At 35.6% G+C, this 26,794-nt stretch overlaps 1 protein-coding gene and 2 long non-coding RNA genes across 4 annotated transcripts in view; all 3 read right to left on the bottom strand.

Annotated features, from left to right (window-relative positions):
* The window catches only part of LOC134793710 (uncharacterized), a 192,463-nt gene extending 191,108 nt beyond the window's left edge, over window positions 1-1,355 (bottom strand). Inside the window, exon 1 of the long non-coding RNA XR_010144572.1 lies at window positions 1,211-1,355. This is a non-coding gene — a long non-coding RNA (uncharacterized LOC134793710). The remainder of the gene's footprint in view (window positions 1-1,210) is intronic.
* Window positions 1,356-4,951: 3,596 nt separating this feature from the next.
* On the bottom strand, window positions 4,952-17,461 carry LOC134793621 (uncharacterized). 2 transcript variants are annotated; one of them, XM_063765245.1, is made up of 16 exons: window positions 17,355-17,461; window positions 16,686-17,213; window positions 16,371-16,415; window positions 16,008-16,071; window positions 15,863-15,883; window positions 15,279-15,290; window positions 14,282-14,672; window positions 14,059-14,159; window positions 13,870-13,979; window positions 13,670-13,772; window positions 13,262-13,374; window positions 8,940-9,140; window positions 8,384-8,748; window positions 7,984-8,113; window positions 7,495-7,591; window positions 4,952-5,097 (listed from the first exon to the last, which is right to left on the bottom strand). In XM_063765245.1, exons 1-16 carry the CDS (start codon window positions 17,412-17,414, stop codon window positions 4,961-4,963), a joined length of 2,478 nt encoding a protein of 825 aa, XP_063621315.1. In that variant the 5' UTR covers window positions 17,415-17,461; the 3' UTR covers window positions 4,952-4,960. The 2 variants fall into 2 exon arrangements, with proteins under 2 accessions (XP_063621315.1, XP_063621316.1); XM_063765246.1 differs by lacking the exon at window positions 15,279-15,290.
* Window positions 17,462-21,198: 3,737 nt separating this feature from the next.
* LOC134793622 (uncharacterized) lies at window positions 21,199-22,629 on the bottom strand. The gene is made up of 2 exons (XR_010144565.1): window positions 22,519-22,629; window positions 21,199-21,265 (listed from the first exon to the last, which is right to left on the bottom strand). It is a non-coding gene; the product is annotated as an uncharacterized LOC134793622 (long non-coding RNA).
* Window positions 22,630-26,794: the final 4,165 nt, after the last annotated feature.

Raw genomic sequence — 26,794 nt, 5'->3', positions numbered from 1 at the left:
GGCATTTATTGGAACGCCTGATGAAAGCGTACATGCAAAGTTTCATGATTTAAAAAAAAAAAAGCCCATTTATTCCATAACAAAAAGGTAATTAAAATAAACCTTTAATTTGGTTAGGACCCCTCACGGGTAAAGGCCTCCTCCAGCTCTTGCCATCTTTTTCTGTCTTGTGCAGTATTGGGCCAGTCCTTATCTATGTCACGGAGTTCCTCTGACCACCTGGCGTCTGGTTTGCCGTGTCTTCTTTTGCCGTCTGGCCCTTTCCACAGCGTGGCCACTTTAGTCCATCTTTTGGCGTGCATTCTAGCAACATGGCCGGCCCATTTCCATTTGGACTTTAGACTGTATTCTACCGCATCTATTATTTTTGTCTTTGCTCTAATATCACTGTGTCTTATCTTATCCTTTAGTTTTATTTTCAGAATATTCCGTTCGATAGCCCTTTGGCAGCTTCTAATTTTGTTTTTGGCTTCTTCGGTGTATTTCCATGTTTGACTGCCGTATGTCAATTTAAGTGGGAGACTGCTTTTTGTTTCATGATTTATTTACTACTAAATAAAAAGGTAAAGCGCTTATTTTTTACATGTTTAATGCAAGTAGCTGACGGTCTTTCCACCGCTATATAACCGGCTGACGGTTTTTTTATATTTATAATAACATCTAAACTATCATCTGACAGAGTATCAGACGGGAGGCGATGACAAAATTTATTTTCACCTCAGCACCTCGAACAAGGGTACTTTGCTTCTTAAAAACAGTGAGCAAAATGCGATTTTGCTCACTGAGTCATTTTGTCTCACTCAGTGAGCAAAATGCGATTTTGCTCACTGAGTTGTCTCATTCAGTGAGCAAAATGCGATTTTGCTCACTGAGTGAGACAAAATGACATTCAAGTGACCTTTATAGTCAAATGTCATTTCAACATGCGGGGTCTAATACAAGTTCGATACTTGGGTTCTATTATCTCTGTCCCTCTAGGTATGTTCTCACTGCTTAGGGTGAAAAATTTTGTGTACTACACGAGATCAAAGTTATTTACATCTCGTGCGCTTTTGAATCCCTTACTACGCTCAAGATTCTAAATTAGATTCACTCGCTACGCTCGTGAATCTATTATAGAATCTTTCGCTTGCACGGGACTCAAAATAAGCACTCGAAGAAATATCAAACTTTGATCTCTTGTTGTACAAATAACTATTTCTTTTTTTACATGTTTCGGTGACTGCCATTCCTCAACCCACCAACGGAGCGGCAGCTGACGTCCATGAGAGTTCATCATACATAGCCGTTAACCACTATACGAGTTATCACCCGGGAGGCGATTGGTGTTGAAATCTGTTCCTGGCTCGTGGTCCAGAAGTTTATGCTTCCGATGTAGCCCACAAGATCCTTCAAGAACCTTCTATGCACAAGAAAACGTACGAGAACGGTGAATGGCAGCATTTGCTTTGATAATGTACATGTTTATGTTTCCGATTCAGGCCACAAGATGGCAGACCCTCCATCGTGCACGGTCCCTATTTTACTTTCCTCGCATTCGAAGTGAAAAGTAGAGTGTTTTTACACGGGTGAAAGGCACCATTTCAGTATCGGACTATTGGCGCTCTGACTGCGTTCGAGCGCCATACTACCTTAACAGAAATGGGTGCCTTACATGCCTTAGTTAACAATGTACTATTATAACTTACATCTCTATTGAATTGTATAGCAGCATCAATCATTTCCCGAACAGTCATTAATTCTGTTTTAGACCCCGCCATACTGTAATAATACTAAAATATATGTATTTGTATTTGCAGACAGATACCTACAAATTCAGTTTTACGGAAAAGTAACGCAAGCAAACAATTAATATTATAAAACAAATCCACTCAGGTATATCACATACAAATACTTGATTGCTATCGACTATCGGTGATTGCTATTATTTGACACAGCCGTCAAGTAAGACATGTATAAGAACACGGAACAAAGAAAGCGCGGTATAAGAACGACGAAAATACGTCAGCCAGTTCGATAAAAGAAACGAGTTAACTCAAAAAGTTTTTACAAAACTCATTGGTATTCAATCGAGGGAGCGGTGTAGTGAGTATTATATTCTTTGGAGCGGTGCACTGAAATATGAAAGCTATGGAAGTGAAACGTCAACGAATAATGCGTGCCACTGTGACGTCATCTTAGGACTAAACATAGCGATTTTAGTGCTGCCCAGAAGATTTTTACTGTTACTAGGTTTTATCGATACATCGATACCTTTTTAACGTTCTCGGCTCATTTTATTTAAAATACTAAGTATGTATTATTTGTGCAGTTTATGTTTTAATAGGAAGTAAGTAAATAAATAAAAATTCTTTATTAGTATATTGTTATGTGAAAAGATACTTTGATTGAGTAAGATGTGTGGAGTCTAGGACAATTTCGTGCTTCAAGTTTGACAGGTAAACGAGATGACTACTCAATACATATTGCGATTTTTGCGGTAACACTGATTTTCAAAAGTTGACGTTTGACAACTTAGTGACCGCAAAACACATGGCGCAGTACAGCGCCATCTGTTTTGGATGTCAGAATAAGTGTACGTGTTTTTCTTGGACTTTACCTCTCTATTACAATCAATTTTGTTGTGTTGCTAACCCTGAAGTCTGTAACACACTACTGCACTGCACCTCGACCTTGGTGCGCCGTATCTATAAGTGAGAGCGATACAAAATTCAAGCTTATTAAGCGACGGGTGAAAAAAAAACAAAACACCTTCAGAACATTTTTTTATTACAAAAATAAGGAATGACTTCCGCTCTTCAACTTCTTCAACATTTATTCAGCAAATAGGCCACAAGGGCATTTTTATACGTCAACATTGAATTTACATACAAGCAAAAATAATAACAATACATTAACCATTTTATAAATTACAACTATATGTATATGGTCTCTTAATGTCGAATTATATAAAAAAACTTTAATAATGATATAAAAAAGCCCGCAGGGCAGCTTGTGGAGTAACGATCCCACGGACCCGAGTGCTCCCGAGAGTCGGTCATGGTCTCCATCTCCAGCTCTTTCTTTTTATGTTCATTTCTTGGTAAGCTATAAAAATGATTTAATTATTAAATTAAGATAATTTAGTTGGTTTGAAGCGGGGTAGCATGATAAAATAAGAAAATATAAATAGGCAATCATAATATATCGATATCAAAGTCGATAAATAAAGTAAGTACAACCCTAGCTGAAATGTTTACATTATTTAAGCGTAAAAATATAGTTAAATAAATCCAATCACTTCATGATCTATAACTGCACAGAAGAACCTTGCTATTTATAATGTGAAACATCCTTAAATTTCCCAGGAACATTAACAATAACCAATATTTTTCATGTAAATTATAGCGTACCTGTGTATGGTTAAAGATGGCTGATTTGGTGGTTTTCTTATGCCGCACCCTAATACACTACACACTGGCATATTCGCGACGTAATTATTCACATTTGGCTTCAATTATTTTCAATCACAAGCAAAATATTGAAAGATAATTAATAATTTTAATTTTCACCACGACTTTTTGACAGGACAAGTACCGGCTGAACTGACAGACAATGACATTTGGGTGACTAAACATGGCGGATTTTCGGCCGCATTAGGTATTTACGTATTTTCATGGAACACTTTATGTCCGTACTGAAATACTGTCACCTTTTTTTGCTATGGGTTACAGTACTGAGTAAAAACGAGATAGATATATATTTGTGTGTGTGCCGTCAAAATGGGTGCTATTTCTATAAGCAATTGTACGTATAGAACAATATGTCTTGTCCCTATTATATAGGTCTATGGAGCGGTGTTAGCACTTTTAAAAAAGTTGGACTCGCGCACGAAGGGTTCCGTACCATTACGCAAAAAACGGCAAAAAAAATCACGTTTGTTGTATGGGAGCCCCACTTAAATATTTATTTTATTTTGTTTTTAGTATTTGTTGTTATAGCGGCAACAGAAATACATTATCTGTGAAAATTTCAACTGCCTAGCATCACGGTTCATGAGTTACAGCCTGGTGACAGACAGACAGACGGACGGACTCAGACGGACGGACAGCGGAGTCTTAGTAATGGTCCCGATTGTACCCTTTGGGTACCGAACCCTAAAACGAATAGACGTTTAGCACAAGGAATTTTGTACATTGACCCGCATGTTCTTATCTCAATTGGACGCTCGTAATTATATTACTATGCCGCACGTGATGACAGCGGTTAATGACATTGTGCGATCGGGATAGCAATATAATTATGCGCGAGCGATAGAGATAGAAACAGGCGGGTCAATGTACGAAAATCCTTGTGGTAATGGAATTTTTATTTGTCAAAATGGCTAGAGCAAAGCTAGAGTTTAACAACCTTCCCGTAAAAGAGAGGGGTTTGTATAATTATTACTGCCAATCACGATGGCCTAAAAATACGTCGACAAATAATTTTTAGGAATATACACGTTTTTCTCACACGTCTTTCACAAAATGACATTAAAATTTAAAATTATTGAATTAAAACAAACTGCTGCTGGATGCTAAGGATTAGCTGGACAGAAAGCAAGAGGAACGAAGAGGCCCTGAGCATGGCGGGAGAGAAGAGATGCCTGTTAGGCACAATAGCTAAGATAAAAGGGACAAGATGGTTGGCCACCTGATACGGCACGACCTGGGCACGACAGATTACAATTACAACGTATTATTTTTAAAATATTCTCCTTTATAGCTTTGATACACAAACACAAACGTTTGTTAAAACTGTCTTCAACAATATGTTCGCAGTAAATATTTATTGTAAACGTATTTTTGGGCCTTCCTAATACAACACACGTAACTGACTATTGCTTCTATTGGATACAAGTTTACGAATGGTCACTGATAATAAAGAACACTTTAAAGAAAAAAATATAATGCAATAATAATACAATGGAACCAGTAAAAGTTTAAATATCATAATTATCAAATGAAGGCAAAACTCGATTTTCAGATCCTTCGCTACGTTTATGCGCTGCCAGCCAAGACATTTCTTCCATTATGGCGAATGATGAAGTATTTCTCTCGGTAATAGCTGATTTTGTGGCTGGAAAGAAAGATATAATAATCGGCAATCGCACAAGGCTTCTAGCACAATAGCGCCGCGGCAGTATCTCGCGTGCTATAGATTGACTACCGGTCTTTTTCTACCTATATGGATAAGAAAGGAACGGGTACTCTATCTCGCGATTGAGATACTATCACAGCGCTTTTCCACTAAAGCCAGGGATACACTAGGGCACAAAGGACCCAGCAAACATAGGGAAAAAGTGGTTTCATTATTTTAAAACTAACACGGGATACAATCCCGTAAAACTTACTTTTATATATAGCCTGACGCAGACCACGAACGTAAGTTTTACGCGAGTAAGTTATAAAAATAAATGATGAGTGTAAATCGTTTTAGTTTGTTAGTTTAAATCACAATAAAGTGGTTTCAAAAGTAAATTTACCGTATCACTTTCAACGCGTTTCATAGATAAACAGACTTTCAGACCATGAAAAATGTAAATAGGCTAGATGACAAATTTTCATTTATGGTATCAATCAATCAGGGTTGTTTTTAGGATCAAATGTCTATATGGGACCCATTGCATTAAAGCAATACAAAAATCAGAAATGATAGTCAAAGTCCGACAGTCGTACTTCACTCGCGAAACGCCCCTAACGGCCCTAACAAAACGATAAGTGACCGTGACGTCAAGGTCACTGAGAGTCCATCTTGAAGTATGAACTGTATGAACAAAACAAGAAAATTGCGCTTTTGTCGGTGAAATATTGCGTTTATGGATATAGTTGCTATACAATCTTTTTTTTTGATAAAATGTGAGGAATCGAATGGTATCCTTCATTCATTCAGGCCTTTAACATCTTGACAGATGATTTATGCAGCGTCTGTAAGCGAGGAACAACGTCTCTCGTGGCTGTATAAGCCAATGCGGGACCGGCACTTGCGACCGCATTTATGGCAGCTGAAGCAGGGAGCCATGTCGGCACCATCAGGTGGATTGTGCCTCTTTGCGCGTTTTCGGGCAAGGTCTTGGAACCATGCGTTGTCGTGGATTTCGCGACCTTTCGCGATGGTACCCCTCCATCCATCGCGATCTGACGAGAGCTCCTCCCATGTGTCCCTATCGATATCAAAAGCGACCATGTCGCGTTTCGCGCAGTCCTTAAAACGCAGCAAGGGACGTCCAATGCGGCGCTTTTTAAATGCTATCTGGCTCAACATAATCCGCCTAGGCAAACGAGTGCTATCCATACGCTGCACATGCCCAAGCCACCGCAATCGCCTCTGTTTCAGCAGGGCGGTGATGCTAGGAAGCTGTGCAATTTCCAGGACTCTCTCGTTAGTGACCCTGTCCTTCCAAGTGATGTTGAGGATACTCCGAAGACAGCGCATGTGAAAGGTGTTTAGTCGACGTTCCTGATTAGCGTACGACGTCCAGGTTTCGGCTCCGTACAAGAGCGTGCTCAGGACGCAAGTTTGATAAACAATCATCTTGGTCCTGATAGTAAGATATTTGTTATTCCACACTCTTGTACGCAGCCTGCCGAACGTCGTGGCCGCCCTGCCGATGCGAAGGTCGACCTCACTGTCGATGGAGAGGTTGCTCGACACGGTGGACCCTAAGTAACAGAACTTGTCGACCACCTCTAAGGGTACAGTCTCCAGGAGGATGGATGGTTGGAAAGTGTACCCTTGCGCTAAAATTACGGTCTTCTTCGTATTGATAGACATGGAGAACAGGGAACACGCGTAGGCAAATTTGTCTATCAGATTTTGGAGCTCGTGGGGTGTTTCAGCTACGAAGGCTGCGTCATCGGCGAAGAGCAGACTGTCGATAAATAGGTCAACGCGATTACGACGAGATTTTAAGTAATTGACATTGAACAATCTTCCGTCTGCTCTCGTGTGTAGATGAACTCCTTGCTGCGTGTCACCAAAGGCAACCTTTAGCAAAAGAGAGAAAAATATGCCGAATAGTGTTGGCGCTAAGACACAGCCTTGACGAACTCCTCTCTGCATTTCAAACGCGTCGGATGCTTGACCGTCAAATACAACTGAGCCCTTCATGCCGTCGTGAAAAGATTTTATCAGGTTCAGAAGCTTCGGGGGACATCCAATTTTCTCAAGGGCAGCGTAAAGCCCCTCCCTGCTGACCGTATCGAAAGCCTTGTTCAGGTCAACGAAGGCGATCATTAGGGGTGTGTTGTGCTCATGGTATCCTTACTTATTACGTTTTTGGAAGTTAAAAAAAAACTTAAATTTTGAAACTTTCAGGTGCTGTATTTTTGTATTATTTCCATATATTTTTTTAATATCCACAATATTGTGATAAATTGCTCATTTGCTATCTATTTTACTAGATTTTGTTATAAAATTCAATATGTGTCATCATCCCTATTATGTTTATGTTTATGACTAATTTCGACTTCTTACCCTGGTCATCGGCGTTTTTCTTCAGCTGCGGAGTTCCTTTTGGAACGTTACATTCTGCACAAGGTTTAAGTTCTATGTACTCATCAGTCATATATGCCTGCAAAATAAAAATTTAAACATATGTGATTACATTTTACACAATTGTTTACTACATTTTATTTTAAAATATAGTTATTAAAGCCGAAAGCAAACTTATAGTCCGACAAGAAATTTTAGACAATTATTGAGGGCGCCACTTCCTACTAACTGTCACATTTTTGATGTAAAATGCTTAATCATGGCAACAATTTAGTATGGATATTTTTTAGTTCCATTTTATTTAATTTTATATCGCTCTATGTATATCAAAATTACCATAAAATGTAACCTAAAAATTAAAACACGAGTGACAAGACATTAAGCCTCAACAATAGATACAATACAATATTGTAGTACAACACCGACGTTACTTATAGTAAAATAGTTAAATAAAAAACATAATAATATAACCTTTCCGTCACTGCCGATTGTAGTAGTATTTTCTCGTGGACATTGAGTAATGGTTACACCAGGAGGAGCCCGAGACACAGGTGGTATAAGAGTGTGGGAGCCACCACAAAACCGCTGGCATATATGGCTTCTGTTAAGAAACGAAGGAATAAGCAAAGTTTATAATATGATGAAGCGAATGGCGTAATTTTATAGCAATACCTAGTTCACTTTTGAGATTATATAAAAAGTATGCTTTGTCGGACTAATTCTTGCCACCGCATCAACTCGTCACGCATGAAAAGCTATTAGGTCTGATATTAGGCACATTTTTATGCAATTTACCTAGCAAAATTACCTAGCAAGTTTATCTACGAGTACTATAAAAATTGGTATCCAGGATATACCCAAATTCCAATACCTCTCATTCTTAGGATGCGCTACAGGGCGTCCCGGAATACATAGTCCTGCATGGTCCCCATCTTCTTTTGGTATGTTAGGAGCTTCGGCGCCGTCTGCTGATGCTCTTATCTTAGTAAAATTAGGCAGCCTCTGAACAGGCACTTCTGTATTCATACTAGCAGGAGTACCACAGCATACGCAGTCAGCGTCACTGAAGAGTTTCTTCCTAATAGCGGCGGCACGAGGTTCACCGACTACCTCTATCAGCTTATCTACCTTGTCTTGCAGGTTATTGAGATGGCGGTTTATGTCCTCACGTAGAGTATAGATGTCCTTCCAATCACCCTTTTCTTTTATTGATTTAGCAAGGTCATCTATAGCCATCTGGAAAAAACATTATAGCATTATGTAAATTTGGGAATTGGACACTCATGTGACAAGTTATAAGATTACTAATAATATTTGTCATAGGTTTCTCACAATCGTGGTAAAAATGTGAGTGCTTAGTGTAAGATGTAGGGATCAGTTCAGTTGTAGTAATTTCACAATGAAATTGTAGTATTACTTCTATTTACCTGCCAAACGATTTCTTGGCTGTTGAACTTGTTATATGAAGCATTAATCTTTGTTTGTATATCTGCACAAACTGCATTAAATTCCCCTGCTGAGACCATCCCATTGAGATTTTCGATTCCTGCTTTATCGCGGAGCACGTCAGCGATCTCTTCTCGATCGGCCTTGGCATCACGTATTAACTCGATTTCTTTCCATATTCTCTGGATTACATAAGAAAAAAGTGTGTAAATATTATATAAACAATTCCTTAATCCATTTATCACACTACGGAATTATTATGATTATAATTATATCTATTTATTCATTTTGCTTGTTTAAATTTGCGACCCTTTTCAGGAATAAGACTTTTACTAGGTAGTATTTTGTTTAATTCCTGAAATGGATCGAAAATAATATATATAATTTTATATAAATATATAAGGTGCTAACAAATTAGTCACGGATATTTTAAGAGATAATACATTACATTAAAACAATTAACTTTTAACTGTAATTAAGGAACCTTAGTATATATTTTTTTTGTTTTCATTTACCGAACAAAAAAAAATATTATAATTATTTTTTAAAATAATCATCCCTATTATGTACGTGTCAAGATGTTTAACACTGTCTGTCATGTCACGTCACGTCATGTTTAATAAGGTTCTAGAATGCCTAAAGAGGTCTCATTTAATTATCTTATTAACAGGGTGTTTTAACGTAGCAAATAGGGGATATTGCTGCAATGTTCTGCCAGAGTGCCTTGGCCATTAACAGGCGTTCCCCTCTGTCGAAAAAAGGCGGCCAATGGTCAACCACATGTCAACCATATGTATGGACTGACGTTTATCTGACCTGACGTACCTATACATTTGATGTGCCCCTCCCCTGCAAAAAACGGCAGACTATTTTGTACCGAAAATTTTAGACATGGCGTCTCCGTTGGTTATATCCTCTAAACAGAGTGCAGCACTACTGACTCAGTAAATTCATAGACTAACTTATACATACTGTGCCTTAAACTGTTTTTTGCCAAGTTTTCACAGACAATAAAATATGACATTGATGCATCAAGGCGGTTTGTTAACAAGGGCCTACCGGTAAACGCGAAAATCGAAATTTAGTTATCTGCCTCTTTATCGCTCGAATATGCAAGAGTGATAGAGAGATTACATAACGAAATTTCGATTTTCTTGTTTCGCGGTAGGCCATGTGATTGACGTGACGTGTGATGTGTCAATGTGCTTTGTTTACTGTATGTGCCACAAAGGTGCCACCTACGCAGAGCCAGGGACAGGAACCGGTTACCTTAACCGGGGTTTTTCATAGGGTTATTTTAGAGGTGTTTATAAAAACCCCTACCATAACGGTAACCGCTTAATAAGGTAACACTTTGATTCGGTAACCGTATCAGATCGAGTTAACCTCTGTTACCGGTAACCGAAATAAAAACCCAGTCTATTCAGTTACCTCATTATGAGGTTTTTGACCAGTTCAAACGATTTTAATCTTTACGCACACTTAAATTCAACTTATTATTGAATAACCGAGGTTGGCATGGGCGGTCTATGAAGCCTCCAGCACAATAGTACATTATTGTCGAGGCTCGGAAGTAGCTACTTGCAGGCTGAGGATTCGTTTTAAACGGACGACCTTGGGAGTCCGTTTAATTGAATCCGAAGCCAGCAAGTAGCCTTCCAGCCGAGTCATATATAGTGCTTTTCTCAAAAATGGTGCAAGAAATATAAATATCATAGAAATATTTTACAAAAGCAACGTTCTTACGTATATATTTTCACAGAAAAAAGTAGATACAATTGAAAAAATTAGCTATGCCGCCTTTTTATTTTTTTAATAAAAAAATAGAAGTGTATTTTTCTGCCGAAAATACGCCAACCTATTTGAGACAGCTAAATAGTCGCGGTACTAATCATCTGTTTGGCTGTTTAATGGGCCTGTGCCTTCATTTGATATGGCCATTTTAACTTTTAAAAAGTTTGGAACTCGACAAATAATGGAATTTGTATGCAACATTGCAGTCCCAAAATCGAGACTGCAATGTTTTTAACTTTTTAATTTTTGACTGACCATAAACTACGCGCTTCGCGACCTACTTTTTAAACGGCAAAGTCGACTTTGCCGTCCATTTTTGAGAAAACAAGTTTTTTTGCCTTTCCTTTGTTTATCTTTATACCTACCTGTGTGGTGTGTTCTTATTATAAATATTATTACATTATAACTTAAATAAATTAAATAAATTTAATAAATTAAATAAATTAAATAAATTAAATAAATTAAATAAATTAAATAAATTAAATAAATTAAATTAATTAAATTAATTAAATAAATTAAATAAATTAAATAAATTAAATAAATTAAATAAATTAAATTAATTAAATTAATTAAATAAATTAAATAAATTAAATAAATTAAATAAATTTAATAAATTTAATAAATTTAATAAATTAAATAAATTAAATAAATTAAATAAATTAAATAAATTAAATAAATTAAATAAATTAAATAAATTAAATAAATTAAATAAATTAAATAAATTAAATAAATTAAATAAATTAAATAAATTAAATAAATTAAATAAATTAAATAAATTAAATAAATTAAATAAATTTAATAAATTTAATAAATTAAATAAATTAAATAAATTAAATAAATTAAATAAATTAAATAAATTAAATAAATTAAATAAATTCAATAAATAAATAAAATAAAATAAATGAAATAAATGAAATAAATGAAATAAATGAAATAAATTCAATAAATTCAATAAATTCAATAAATTCAATAAATTCAATAAATTCAATAAATTCAATAAATTCAATAAATTCAATAAATTCAATAAATTCAATAAATTCAATAAATTCAATAAATTCAATAAATTCAATAAATTCAATAAATTCAATAAATTCAATAAATTCAATAAATTCAATAAATTCAATAAATTCAATAAATTCAATAAATTCAATAAATTCAATAAATTCAATAAATTCAATAAATTCAATAAATTCAATAAATTCAATAAATTCAATAAATTCAATAAATTCAATAAATTCAATAAATTCAATAAATTCAATAAATTCAATAAATTCAATAAATTCAATAAATTCAATAAATTCAATAAATTCAATAAATTCAATAAATTCAATAAATTCAATAAATTCAATAAATTCAATAAATTCAATAAATTCAATAAATTCAATAAATTCAATAAATTCAATAAATTCAATAAATTCAATAAATTCAATAAATTCAATAAATTCAATAAATTCAATAAATTCAATAAATTCAATAAATTCAATAAATTCAATAAATTCAATAAATTCAATAAATTCAATAAATTCAATAAATTCAATAAATTCAATAAATTCAATAAATTCAATAAATTCAATAAATTCAATAAATTCAATAAATTCAATAAATTCAATAAATTCAATAAATTCAATAAATTCAATAAATTCAATAAATTCAATAAATTCAATAAATTCAATAAATTCAATAAATTCAATAAATTCAATAAATTCAATAAATTCAATAAATTCAATAAATTCAATAAATTCAATAAATTCAATAAATTCAATAAATTCAATAAATTCAATAAATTCAATAAATTCAATAAATTCAATAAATTCAATAAATTCAATAAATTCAATAAATTCAATAAATTCAATAAATTCAATAAATTCAATAAATAAATTAAATTAAATAAATTAAATAAAGTCAATAAAATCAACAAAATATAAATAAAGTAAATAAAATAAACATTTTTTTTTAGTATTTTTTTTAGTTCTGACGGCACATCACTAAAACTACTTTAATGTAGCAAACCAGTAAGCAACCGATAATAAAGGTTACCATAACTGAATGAAAACCTGTTAAAAACCCTTAACAAAAACCCTATCGCGATGGGGTTTTGAGATTAACTCGGTTAAAGGTTAGGGTTACCGTTTCAATAAGGTTACCATTACAATCAGGTAACAGTATGATAGGGTTACCGAATGATAAGGTAACCGAATCGATTGGGTTACCGAATTGATAGGATTAAGCGTAAAGAGGGGTTTTCCGGTCCTTGCGCAGAGCTTTGCCTAATATTCCCTATTTGTTTCCTAGTTTTCTCCAAAAAAACATAACAAAACCAATGATGTTTCATACTTAAATGTACTCCGAGAACCGAGCTGTAAAAATATCCGTGACTAATTTGTTAGCACCTTATATATGTATTGTATGTAATATATCATTGTCTAGCACCCACAACACAAGCCCTTCTGAGTTTGCTGCGGAACTACATAGATTTGCGTAAGGTTATCCTGTAAATAGTATACTATACCGCCAGGTCCAAAGTCATATTATTCTGAAAGGCTCTCAGATCTTTGAGTTCGGCGGTTGTATTTTCTAAATCTTGCTGGAATGTGTCTAGCCGTATATTTAATTCCTTTAGAGCTGCAATTAACATATATATATATATATATATATTAATATAAGTTGATAGTGCTTGCCATTTTGATGATTATGATAATCTTGATCATGATCATCATGGGAATGGTGTTGGCTGCAAATGATGATGGGCTGATGGCAATAATAATTACGAAATACAAATAAAGAGACAATCATAATCACAGTGACGATGAAAACGATGGTGATGTTGAAATAAGGACCAAAATCGTATTGTTTTTTACTCTTAAAACTTGCATAAACTATTTCTACATTTTTTCATATACATTATATAAGTAATTACCTTCCGGAGTAGAGCGTATCTGAGCCATTTTGTCTAGCATATTTTCTATTCCTGTTTCTAATTGATACTGCATCTGAGTCAACTGTTCTTGATAGCTTCCAATCTATGTAATAAAATTTAAAGTTCAGATTAAGAATTGTAAGTTTATAAGTGCGTAGTTACTTTTTTCTAAATTGCAAAAATTGAAATGATTTGTGTACCTGAGATGAAAGACTAAAGTCTAGATTAATAAACTTTTCAGCATATTCTGTAATTTCTGCTTCTAAATTTTCAACACGCTCTCTGTAATTTACCGATTCTATTTTTCTTTCTGTAGGCAAAAAACTTATTGTTAAAATAAAACATAGGACAATTGTTTGATTCTTAATGGGATAAACAAATTTGCTTACCAAGTTGTCCTAACAACAATTCAGTATTTTTGGTATCAGGATGTTTAGCATGTTTTTTTACGACTTGCATAACTTCGTCGTACAACTCATGCATAGCGTTGCTGGAATGCAGAATACGTTTAATTTAACATGAATGAGAGTGACTACCAAATGTTAATAAATATACATTTTGAGATGATAAATACGCGATATAGCCAATATTTAAAAAAAAAGTCGTAGTTACTTAAATTCATCGCGGGAAACCCAATCAGCTTGTACATGTTCCTCTCGACGTGGTAAGCTGATTTCATTAAGGAGACCTCCACGAGCAAAGTTTGTTTCCAATTGACGAAATTGTGACACATTAACTCCTGGAGTCTTTTTAGCCAGTTCAGTGAGTAAGGATGTCATGATTTCAAAGGCTTTTTCGAAGGTCTGCAGTCTTGCTGACATTTGGAAAGCCGCCATCGCTTCCGTTAGAGAAGCTCCGGATCGAAGAGCTTTCAAAAACTCTGCATTGTCGGGAAAATTCGGGATGCCTATCGTCGGATCAAACCGGGCTTCAAGCTCATGAACAGCATTAGCTAGTTCATCGAATTGTTCTTTAGTGACCACACTTATGCGTGGAACGCGACCTACGCAAAAAAGAGTATTAATACAGGGGGTCCAAACCTCGACACCAATTTTTTTTAGATTCCTCAAGGTGTGGGCTATCAGAATGTACCCCATGTATGTTAGGCGATTTTTCGTAGTTTTCGAGTTATGAATTTAGTTATCTGCCTCTTTATCGCTCGAATATGCAAGAGTGATAGAGAGATTACATAACGAAATTTCGATTTTCTTGTTTCGCGGTAGGCCATGTGATTGACGTGACGTGTGATGTGTCAATGTGCTTTGTTTACTGTATGTGCAGTTATGAATTTTGAACTTTAGCCTTTGTTAAGAAATTCCGGGGTGAAGTAATTCATTAAAAAAAAAATATTGAACTTTTTTGAATGTTTCTTTTTGTAGCATAATCCTTTTCAGACGGCGCAGTTGCTAAAAAAATACGAAACAACGGCTAACATACATATGGGGTATATTCTGGTAGCCCACGACGTGAGGAATCTAAAAAAAAATTTGGACGTCGAGGTTTGGACCACGCTGTATGTTATTCTTAGACCATAACATGAGTAACATGACACAATCAACATGATTAAAATTAGTTAGGATTTAATAAAACTATCGTATTATTATCTTACCTTGAGGTGAAACTGCAGCAGCATGAAAATAAAAAGACAGATTATTTCACTATTGTCACTATTGTAGGGTATTATTTATAAATGTAACAATACCTAAGTAATTATAATTTATAAATAAGCTATACTTAGATAAGCTAATGAGCTAGGTATACTTTATTTTTAGGGTTCCCTACCCAAACGGTAAAAACGGGACTCTATTACTAAGACTCCGCTGTCCGTCCGTCCGTCACCAGGCTGTATCTCATGAACCGTGATAGCTAGGCAGTTGAAATTTTCACAGATGATGTATTTCTGTTGCCGCTATAACAGCAAGTACGGAACCCTCGCTGGGCGAGTCCGATTCGCACTTGTCCGGTTTTTTAACTTGTATCTGTTTTGTATTATGGTATTATTATTGTCGTTGTTTTGCTTGCATGTTATTCAGTACCTATACATAGGTACATCAAAAAAAAAAAATTAGGACAATTTCAAAACGATGCTATGTCATATCATAAAATATAAATGGACTTTTTTGAACATAATTATGATAACAATACTTATATACCTAATAACTTAATAAGCTTAAAAATGACAGAAATCTTTACCTATAAGTAGATTTTCCTTGCCTGGAAACAAAAGAAAAACATTAAATGCCAAGACACTATCTCAGATTTTGTTACTAAATAGGCTAATTAAATTAGTGACATCACTATTTATTTTTGATAGGTAAGTGAATTGAATAAAATTTACCGAAAGAATGCACTGAAGCCATCGGAGATGGTGTTAAAGCAGGATCTTCATGTGAATCAGCTCGCTACGAAATAGAGATAAAAACACGTTTCAATGAACAGTGACATGAGATAGATTGTATTTTTGTTTTATTTGGTACCTTTAATATTAAACTAAAATCCATAATTCAGCGGACTAGATTAACAGTCAATATCGTCACGACTTTGAAAAAATCTCATATTTGGCACTGCTACTCAAAGTTAAAACGCAGTAACTCTGTATGCATCCCATTTACCACATTTTACTTTTGATTGACAGAACAAGATACGAGATTTTTTCAAAGTAGTCACGATATGCACATGATCGTAAATGATATAAATATACCTGACTTATGATCCTGATTTCTCGCTCTCGCAGCTCTTCCATGTCCTTGAGAAAATAGAGACATTTACTTTAGCGGCCAAATAAATAAACTACTTACAGATGAACTTTAAGAGTGTAACCTAGACTAATCTGTTAATTATAGTGGCTAGTCGGTAGGTGTCTTCTTGTACTAACTTGGTCTTAATTTTTCTAATGAATAACACGGAACACTACAGTATATTCAACATATAACATAACTGAACACTGGTAACATTTCAGTCATTAGATACATACTTGCAATAAGTAATGAGCTAAGTAAAATAAAAAAATGCTTACATCTTCGTTTGTAACGTGTATTGAAACTGCTTCTTGTAACACAGGGTCACCTATGTCATAATCTACATGCTCCTCAGTGCCGTCAGATTGAACTTTTACACCTCGTTCTTTTTGGCGTTCCACTTTATCTTTTCTTACTTTCTTTTTGATGCCTTTTTCCCTTTGGTTAATTTTCAACTCTTTACTTGTTCCTTCTTCTTCTTTATTGTTTTCTTCATCTTTTGATTTTGCTTTTATGTTTACTTTTCCTTCGTCTTTTGATTTTCGTTCCTCTTTTCTCTTCACCAGTTGCTCTGTTCTCTCTTCTGACGTTCTTTTGCCTCCTTCTTTGCTAACTCTGGTTTGCTTTTCTTTATCGTCAACTTGTATTCTAACTTCAGAAACAGTCTGACTCGGACGTAAACTTGTTTTGAAGTGCTTTACACCGCGGTCAACGGAAACTTGCACTTGTCGGTGAAGAACTCTTAATTGGTTAGCAATTATGATGATTACCGTTTTCAACAATCGTAAGTTGATTGTACTATTTGTCTGAAATATTTAAATCATCTTTATAAGACTACTAAAAACAATCTCGTTTTAGTAAGTATCAAATAGCTACGTTTTTCAATTTATGTTTTACAAGTACACTTTTAGAAATATTTCATTAAATTTAATTACTTAGGTCCTTACTATTTCATCCGGAAAGGCGGTGTCTATTAATTCCTGAACACTCATAATAGTATCGGACATGATTAAATATTCCGAATAGGTTAATGTTAGTCAAGACAACTTTTAGAAAACAAGTCAAGTAACGTTGTAAATCTAGTTGGTTTTTGTCACTTTGCTATTGGCTTAAATATTAATATTGTATTCGATAGTCAAAACGCTGTTGCAATAGCAACAAAACGCATATACAGGGTGATCAATCCAAATGGGTCAGTATGGAGAAGTCAGAAACTATGAGAGATAGCGAAATCTGTTCTTAGGAACCATGGCTTCGATTTTAGATTTAATAATAATGGCATTCAATTTTTTTTTAAATCTATCATACATAACCGGGATTCGAACCTGGTCAATGTTCTTGTTGTTTGTTTGTATGGCAACTTTTAAACAATGCGTGATAGGTGGGGGGTGCTCGACTAAATATCATAGAGGGCCCCGAGACAAAACAAACTAAATTAAAAAAAATTCAAAATGGCTGACTTTTTTTTTAATTTTGTTCAAGTTGGTCCGAGCGCGCTGAGATTTGGCATGCGGCGAGCCTGGGGGCCCAAGATTACCATGTCAAAAATTTTTTTTGGAAAAATCCAAAATGGCGGCGGACACGGGCAAAGTCATATTTCCAAGTAGGTTAAGCGAGCTCGATGGGCGAGCCTCAGGCCGGGAGGCCGAAGGCCGAACCCGGCGGAAGGCCGAAGGCCCGGAGCCTCCACCCCAACTCCCAAAACGCGAGGCCGAAGGCCGAGCTGCGTGAATGCGGTGCTTCCAAGCGTTCTACCAAGTCAACTGTCTTGATGAGCGAAGCCGGCGGGCCGAATGCCCGACAGCAAAGCGTCGAGGCTTGCGAACGCCGAAGGCCCGAAGCGACACACGAGAGGGGGAAGTTGGAGCTTAAACACGACCCAACACTTTTCCTATTGGGAGTCGCGTTTTGGGAGTCGGGGTGGAGGCTCCAGGCCTTCGGCCCTCTACCAGGGTCAGCCTTCGGCCTCCCGGCCTGAAGCTCGCCCTTCGGGCTCGCTTAACCTATTTGGATATTTGACTTTACCCGTTTCCGCCGCCATTTTGGATTTTTCCAAAAAAAATTTTTGACATGGTAATCTTGGGCCCCCAGGCTCACCGCATGCCAAATCTCAGCGCGCTCGGACCAACTTAAAAAAATAAAAAAAAAAGTCAGCCATTTTGATTTTTTTTTAATTTACTTTGTTTTGTCTCGGGGCCCTCTATGATCTTTGGTCGAGCACCCCCACCTATCATGCATCGTTTAAAAGTTGCCATACAAACAAACAACAAGAATATAGACCAGGTTCGAATCCCGGTTATGTATGATAGATTAAAAAAAAAATTGAATGCCATTATTATTAAATCTAAAATCGAAGCCATGGTTCCTAAGAACAGATTTCGCTATCTCTCATAGTTTCTGACTTCTCCATACTGACCCATTTGGATTGATCACCCTGTATATTGATTTAAACTAATACGATTTTCACTCATAATTTTAAAATTAACACGGGACTTAATCGCGTAAAACTTACGTTTATTTATGGTCTGACGTTTCGAACGCGACGTTACGTTGGTGGTGGTCACAGGCAGACTAGCGAGGAATTGTATCAACATCTTCTTTCTACACGGGTTTGTGAACTAACCACGCTTGATCTTGATTATTTACTTGTACGCTAGGGTTGTCAGCGATTAAATCCCGTGTTAGTTTATATATTTGCTACTAAACGTAAGTACTATCTCGGACGATCGATATTCAAAATGTCATTGATATGTCATAGTTTTAAAATGTTTGGTGGATTTAAATATAACGTCCGTGTTACAACAAAGCTGTTAATTACTTTTTACGAACAAAAAAATAACCACGCCATTGAGTTTCCTTACATGTACTTAGTTAGTGCTTCTGGGCGTTTTCCGCAAATCGACAACCATTGTGCCTATTTTGCGTGAAACGAGGTAGCGCTACTCTAATCACCCCAGCTCCTCCATGAAGCCTAGCAATGTACCTACTTAGCCATACCCCGAACTTAACGGAGTTTAAATAAAACACCGTGTATATAATAAACGAAAGTTATTTCAATGAAACACGGCATAAGAGAATCTGGTAAATTTTATTGTAGGTATCTATTGTACAAAAACTAAAATTATACAAAATTAATTAACCTGAATTAAATTACATCAAATTAAAATAATAATAAAATAATTATTAAAACAAATGTACGAATAATCATAACAGAACTGTGGATGGAAGCTTTATTACAGGTAGGTACTGGATTTGCAGACACATTAATACACAAACACAAATTGTACCATTTACTTTTTTTCGAAATTCTATCAACTTTTGGGTTATTTAGACTCAGAATCACGAGTACTATTGAATGAGACAAAGAAAAAAGTGTCTCCGGTTTTTCATACAAACTTTGGGTGTCAATTTTGTAACGGTCCATACAAAATGTATGTGAAAATGCATTACAAAAATGTCATTTCTTTGGGACACACTTTTTTTTCTTTTTAAATCGATAGTCTTCGTGATTCTGCCAGCCTAGCCAAGGTTACAATCGCTAGCGCTTCGAAAACGAAAAGCATTATGTCTCTCTATCACTCTTCCATATTAGTGTGACAGTGACAGTTGCGTTTCGATCGCTACGGAGCGTAAGCGATTGGCATCTTGGCTACGCGGCCTGAGTAGAAATAACCCAAAGGTTGATGGATTTCGAAAAAAGTAAATGTGTAAATGCCCAGTGTACCTATTGTAGAAAAACTAAAATTATACAAAATAAATTAACCTAAATTAAATTACGTCAAAGATAATAATAAAATAATTATTAAAACAAATGTACTAATAATTATTACCGGACAGCGGATGCAAACTTTCTTACAGGTAGGTACCGGACTTTGCAGACACATAAAAGTTTAGTTGTCTCCTTTGTCTCCGACTTGTGTCTGAAAGTAAGGCAGGCAAACTGTTATTATCAAACATACGAGTATAAAAATGAAATTGTTATTGATCTAGAAGGTGTACAATCTAAGAAAAATTATATATTTGAATTTGACAGCCGATGTAGACAGCGCTTCACGGCTCCGTAAATTGTGTGGTAAGTATCTGCGCTAAATTCTGATTGTCAAACATTGATCATGATGAATCATTTTTTTAACTAACTAACTAATATGTCTCAGCGATCCAACGAGGGTCTTGGCCTCCGAAACGAGAGCACGCCATGTTTCCTGCCAATTATCGGTTTGAAGCTGATCGGTACGAAGATCCGCTTCCACACTGTCTCCCCAGCGGTATCTGGGCCGACCTACCGGGCGGCCACCAGTCGGTCTTCCCAGCCGGCCTAGCCAAGGTTACAATCGCTATCGCTTCGACAACGAAAAGTATTATGTCTCTCTATCACTCTTCCATATTAGTGTGACAGTGACAGTTGCGTTTCGATCGCTACGGAGCGTAAGCGATTGGCATCTTGGCTACGCGGCCAGGTACGCCCTCTTGGCAGCCCGATCCTCTCATCATTTTTTTAGACTACAAAAGTAAGTAATTCTTTTCCGTGTTATCTCCGAATGGGCTGTTTCATGAATTTGAACCATATAATTAGAATGGTAAATTTGCTTTTTAAACGGGCGATAATAATTTTTATTCTAAATTAAACAAAAACGAATTCGCAGGAAACTGTGTAGAGATGTAGAGATGTTCTCGTAGTTGTCTACGTCAATATAAATATGTAAAAAATCTAAACACGTATAAATTATTAACCTTGTCATTGTCAGGAACTGCATCGCCATTAGGCTGTGAGACTTGGTTTAGCTGTCTTGCAAACAATACTAACGACTCCTCTGCTGTGTTAACAATGTCACCGCAATCGTGTTGGCAAATAAATGAACTGAAAGGTAAATATTACATTAAAACTCCTTAGTACATCTTTCCATATAAGTAACAATATAATTTATTTGCCGTTAAGCTACTACATGTCATTTTGATTATTTACATTACATTCTCAAAAATAATATACCATTAAATAATATCAAAACATTACAATTATTTTTTGTACCTGAATTATTAACTATTACAAAAAAAGAAATACATGCATACATGCTAGATTAGAGCGTGTCGGCACTGAATGCCCTTATTCGAGTCACTAGCAACTTTTTAAGGTTGCGTTTGTCGCATCAATAACGACAATATTATAACACGTGCACAGCTTTTTGTTTTATAGGTATCGTGTAGTGTCAAAAAGAAACGTAGGCAACATTGGTTGACAATAGGAACCATGTAGTGTGCAGTATTTTGTTACGACATGCCGTATTAAGTAGCTACACTGGCTACCCACTTTACATAAGCCGTAACTAAATAATAAGGATAACGTTTGCATAAGTTCTCCAATACTTTTATAACTTATGGGTGCGCATATAAGCTCAAAATGTATGTTGTTTCCCTAGTTTTTTTTTTCATAAGAAATAAATATATATATTAATTTTATATAGAAAGTTAAGCTTAGAATAAATTTAAAAGTGGAAAAATTAGGTACTGTCTTGGGAGAGACTTGATCCAGAGGCCGTGAATTCAAGTCCCAAGGCAGTAATTTTTCCACTTTTAAATTTATTCTAAGCAAACTATGATAGGTCTAAAAGATGAGACGAAATACATTTTTTCTAGAAGGTTTGAAGGTTGTACTCGTATCAAGATGGTTAATTTTACCTGATGCTGCATAACGCAGCTGATGTTTGTTCCTTTATGATTACGAGGCGTGAAAAAACTGTGTGAATTTAATAATGGACCATACTTAAGAGTAATTGGGCTGTTTATTATGATTGATAACAATTTGAATTTACGTGTTTATCAACTAAGCTCCTCCTTGTAGTATACGATTTTAGTTTGAATTATTATATACATTTTAGCTTATGGTATATTCTACCTATGTACAGTCACCACACGGGATTATTATACCATTTAGGGTTCTTGCTAAATTAGAAATTCTATAGCATAAGTATTGAACAACCAATTTAACTAGGACCCTAAATGGCGCAACAATCGCGGAGCGTGATGGTCTGATGGTACATATGAATTGATTACCTATCTAATAGTCTAATTCATTGTAATATCACACATATTTTACATGTTATGAGAATGCCTTACCCTTGCTCAAGAGGATGTGGGATCGGTCGTCCAGGTATGCAAATTTTTGTCATTTCTTGCTTTTTAGATTTGGTGGTATCAGCAGGAACAGGGGCTGTAAATATAATTTCTTTCCAAAGTTTTAGACTCAGTTCATCCTTTACTACCTCGGCTGGTGCTCCACAGGATAAGCATTTCTCATCGCGTTTTACTGTTTTAGCGGTTGTATATGTCTTTGGTGGCGTAAGAATCTCAAGCATGTCATTTACATCCTTATTCATTATCGTGAAACGTTTCTGTATACTGTTGTTTAAAGTTTCTACTTCGGTTTTATTGGCACACGCGGCGCATTTTGTGATGACGTTGTCTATTGCAATCTGAGAAGGAGAGTAAGTATAAGCAATTACGTCACAAGAACATACTTAGCCGCCGTCATACAATAGAAGTTATGCTGTCATTTTAAAATGGCATGCTGAAGAACAAAGTTTTACTTAAGGCCAATTCCGTCATACGGGAAATTCCGTCAACAAGCGTTTTTCTCTAAAACGGTACACAATTTGTAATTTCCTCGACAAAGTAGCGATTGCTGAAACTAAAAGCTATCGCTACGTTGTCGAGGAAATGACAAATTGTGTACCGTTTTAGACAAAAACGCTTGTTGACGGAATTTCCCGTATGATGGAACTGGCCGCATTGACCTTACATCTTCTATTCGCTCTATTTTTTATGTAAGTATGTATTAAAATAATTAGCAAAAAAACTAATACCAGACATGAATCGCTTAAATTCAAATTCGGATAAATGCACTCTACCCTTATATTATACTATAAGTTTTACTTTTATGATTAAATCATAGACAACAACAACGGGGACAATACCAAGCGCAACACGACGTTGCTTTAATAATCATGGCAAGGCTTATGTTATTTCAGTATGTCCGCTTAAAATTATAGAGAAACTTCCATTACATGGCGGCGATGTTTTGGAGGCGGGATTCTTGTCATGTATCTAATAAAAACAAAATAGTATTCATAGAAAAATGGATGCTCAACTTCTTCTGTAAAAAGGTTGATTAGCAAAGCTCGATCATACTTTGTCTTTATTATTGTTAATAATTTCATAGAAACCTGTCCCGGGCATTGACGTATATCTCAGGCCCGGCCCTACGGGCACCAAGAATAGTGCTAGTTCAGCGGTGTCACTCACGAATTCGAGCCAATAGTGCAGTCTGACGCAACTATGTAGTTACGATTGCGACCAATCGCGCGCGTGATGCGAACTCAGCAACCAATCGCATTGTAGCGGTGTCACACCGCTGTACTGCACACTGCTATTCATGTACCATTTTTAACGCCCGCAAGGCCAGTCCTGAGATACACGTCAATGGTCCCGGGTCTAGAACTCTCGTACGCTAGCCTCTAATAAACCAAGAAATCTCAATCCTTACCTGCCAATCACATTCCTTTGAAAATATTTTCATCTGGAGGTTTTTCAATATATCTCTGTTACTTGCGGTTACAGCGCCAAATTGACATTGAGTTAGTATACCGTTTATGTCCGCCAGAGACAACTTATCGCCCAATGCTTCAAACATTTGCTGACGAGTACACTTTTGAATGCGAAGCTGTTCAATTTTTTTCCTAAGAGGCTGTCATATCAAAAAAAGTAGTTAAATAAATAAATATTAGGGGACATCTTACACAGACAACACAGCAACCTAGCCCCAAACTAAGCAAAGCTTATATTTAGGGTGCTAGGCGATTAGTTTGTAAAAAAAACAACGGGTTGCGCTCCGGGAGTGCCGGCAGAAGTCAAAAACTCAATGACATTGTAACAGTTTTTCGATCAGGTCACGTGTCCGTCTAATGAAGCGTCTTACGTGTTACGCTCTCGCGAGTTTAACATTTTTTCCCCATCACAAAAAGTGCACAGCGCCGCTGAAGAAGTTTTCACTTCAAAAATGTTTAACGTTTAATGTATTAACGAAACTGAAAGTTCATTACGTACTTCCAATTCCTTAAGGAACTTTTCAATATCTTGCTTCAAACAATTTTGTAAGGTTTCTGTGTTGGCTAAATCCCTTTTATATTCTGTAAAGGTCTCAATTGCTGCCGCAACGGCTGAAAATAATATTAAAACTGTATTTTTAGTTCTTGAAGTTTTTTGTACAGTCGACGTCAAAGATATGTTTACATTATTCGCCTTATTACTAAGGAGTAACATATCTTTTCTTTACAACAACATATTCTTTGACGTCGACTGTACATTCGGCTACATTATTATAATTACATGAATCCAGTCTACTGACGATATAACTATGAATCTTCTAATTTAAAAATTGGTTTGACTATGTTAGATGGATTTCTATCTAACGGATATTTCATATACCTAATAAATAAAATAACTAATAAGGTAAGGTGGGGTAAGACTAACATATGTGACGTTCCACGGCAAAAGGTACCTTATGGCGGCTGGCGCTTACGTCGCATAGCGCCGCAATAGTATTGGAGCGGCGTTAATAATAGCGTAAGCGCCAACCGCCATAGGGTACCTTTACCCGTGGGACGTCACATATGTAGTTTATTTTGCTGGGGACAAGACAAAACAGTATGAGGATTCCATACAAGTGATAATCTTACTCCACCTTACCTTATCTATTTTTTGTAATTGTTTACTCTACATTAGTATTTTAATTAAAATAGAGACCTTGCCGGCCTAGCCAACGCTATCGCTTAGCGATTGACACCTTGGCGACAACGAAACGCTTTGTGTCTCTCTATCACTCTTTCATTAGTGCAACAGTGACAGTTGCGTTTCGATCGCTACGGAGCGTTAGCGATTGGCATGTTGGCTACGCGGCCTGTGGTCTTATATGTACATAACCACGATGTACACTCAGTAGATGATTTTTTTTTTTTTCTCTCAGTAGATTATTGTTCAAACTTATCAGATGAATTTCGTAAAAATAAACTAAAGAAAAGTCAATAGACCACAGTAAAACATCAAATACCAGCCGGATCTTCTTTTGGAGATAACAAAGCCTCTGAGACTTTTTCTAATGCCATTTCCAAGTCGGCTTGCATCAGCGTTAAGTTATCTTGAAACACAGATGTCTAGAAAAGCAAAATAGAAAATAAACTTACGTTTCTTTTATTTAGCTTATTTACAACAAGCTTACCCTGCCTTATTAAAATAATAATTTTAACAGAATAATGACCTGGGATGTTATATGCTGATCAATAGCAGCAGCTGCTTTTCCACATTCTTCGAGCTTATACTGTAATCTGGATATTGCATGAAAATGTTTTTGAACTATGTTAACTCGGATATCTGTAAAATAAACAACGCTTCTTTGGTTTGAATAATTCACAATATAATATTCTGTTGCCGGAGTCTTTCAATATAGTATTTTATACAATCGTGATATAATAGAGACCTTTTCAGTCGAGTACCGTGTTTAGACAACGAAGCTTGCTGAGTTGTCTAAGTAAGTTACGAGATTGAAAGGCTTGATTATATCACTATTGTATACAATACTTTTTCTACGCGTCAACAAAAATAATACTTTAAACTAGTAGAATCATACAAACAAACCAAACCAAAAGCTAAGATACGCGAGCAGCCGCGATACCTTCATACTGGTACGCGCCTCGGCGGGCTGTCAACAACACCTTCTCGTAACTCATGAGGCCTTGGTACTTGCTCCGCGCTAAATTCAATTTTTAGACAGTTGTTTTCTCGATTTCGGCCACCGTAGCCTATGGAGACTAAAAAGCAACGCTAAGTGGTTTTCGTAGTCTATGGATGTTGCTATATTAAGGGTGTCACATGCGCGTTTCTGACTTATGAAGCAATTGTTTCTACTATACAACCTAAAATAAATTATTATTTTGAGCTATGGTTTTGTTTCGTCCTCTTGATCGCGGCGAGCTGTGATTGGTCAATTTCATTATAGTTGACTAAACTGTATCGAAATGAATATTATAGTTGAGTTGAGAGCCCATACATTAAAAATACCCAATTGCAGTTTGGTATAAGAAATCTTAATTCAAGAATTACAGTCGACGAGTAGAAAAATACGATTTTATTAACTCTATATAACTTCATACTCTTCATAGTACAGTCAACTGTAAAAATATGGGTGTACAAATCATCTCAAGAATATGTCCCATAACTCTTATGTCAGTGAATTAAGAACTATGGCACATATTTTTATGTAAGTTGTCTACACCCATATTTTTACAGCTGACTGTACCTGTCAGTCATCGGTAAATACAATTTTTCTACGGTTTGAGCT

The sequence above is a fragment of the Cydia splendana genome, chromosome 9 (assembly GCF_910591565.1).
Source record: "Cydia splendana chromosome 9, ilCydSple1.2, whole genome shotgun sequence".
Taxonomy (NCBI): Eukaryota; Metazoa; Arthropoda; class Insecta; order Lepidoptera; family Tortricidae; genus Cydia; species Cydia splendana.
The sequence above is the reverse complement of the archived record's forward strand: the minus strand, read 5'-3'. Positions and strand labels throughout refer to the sequence as shown.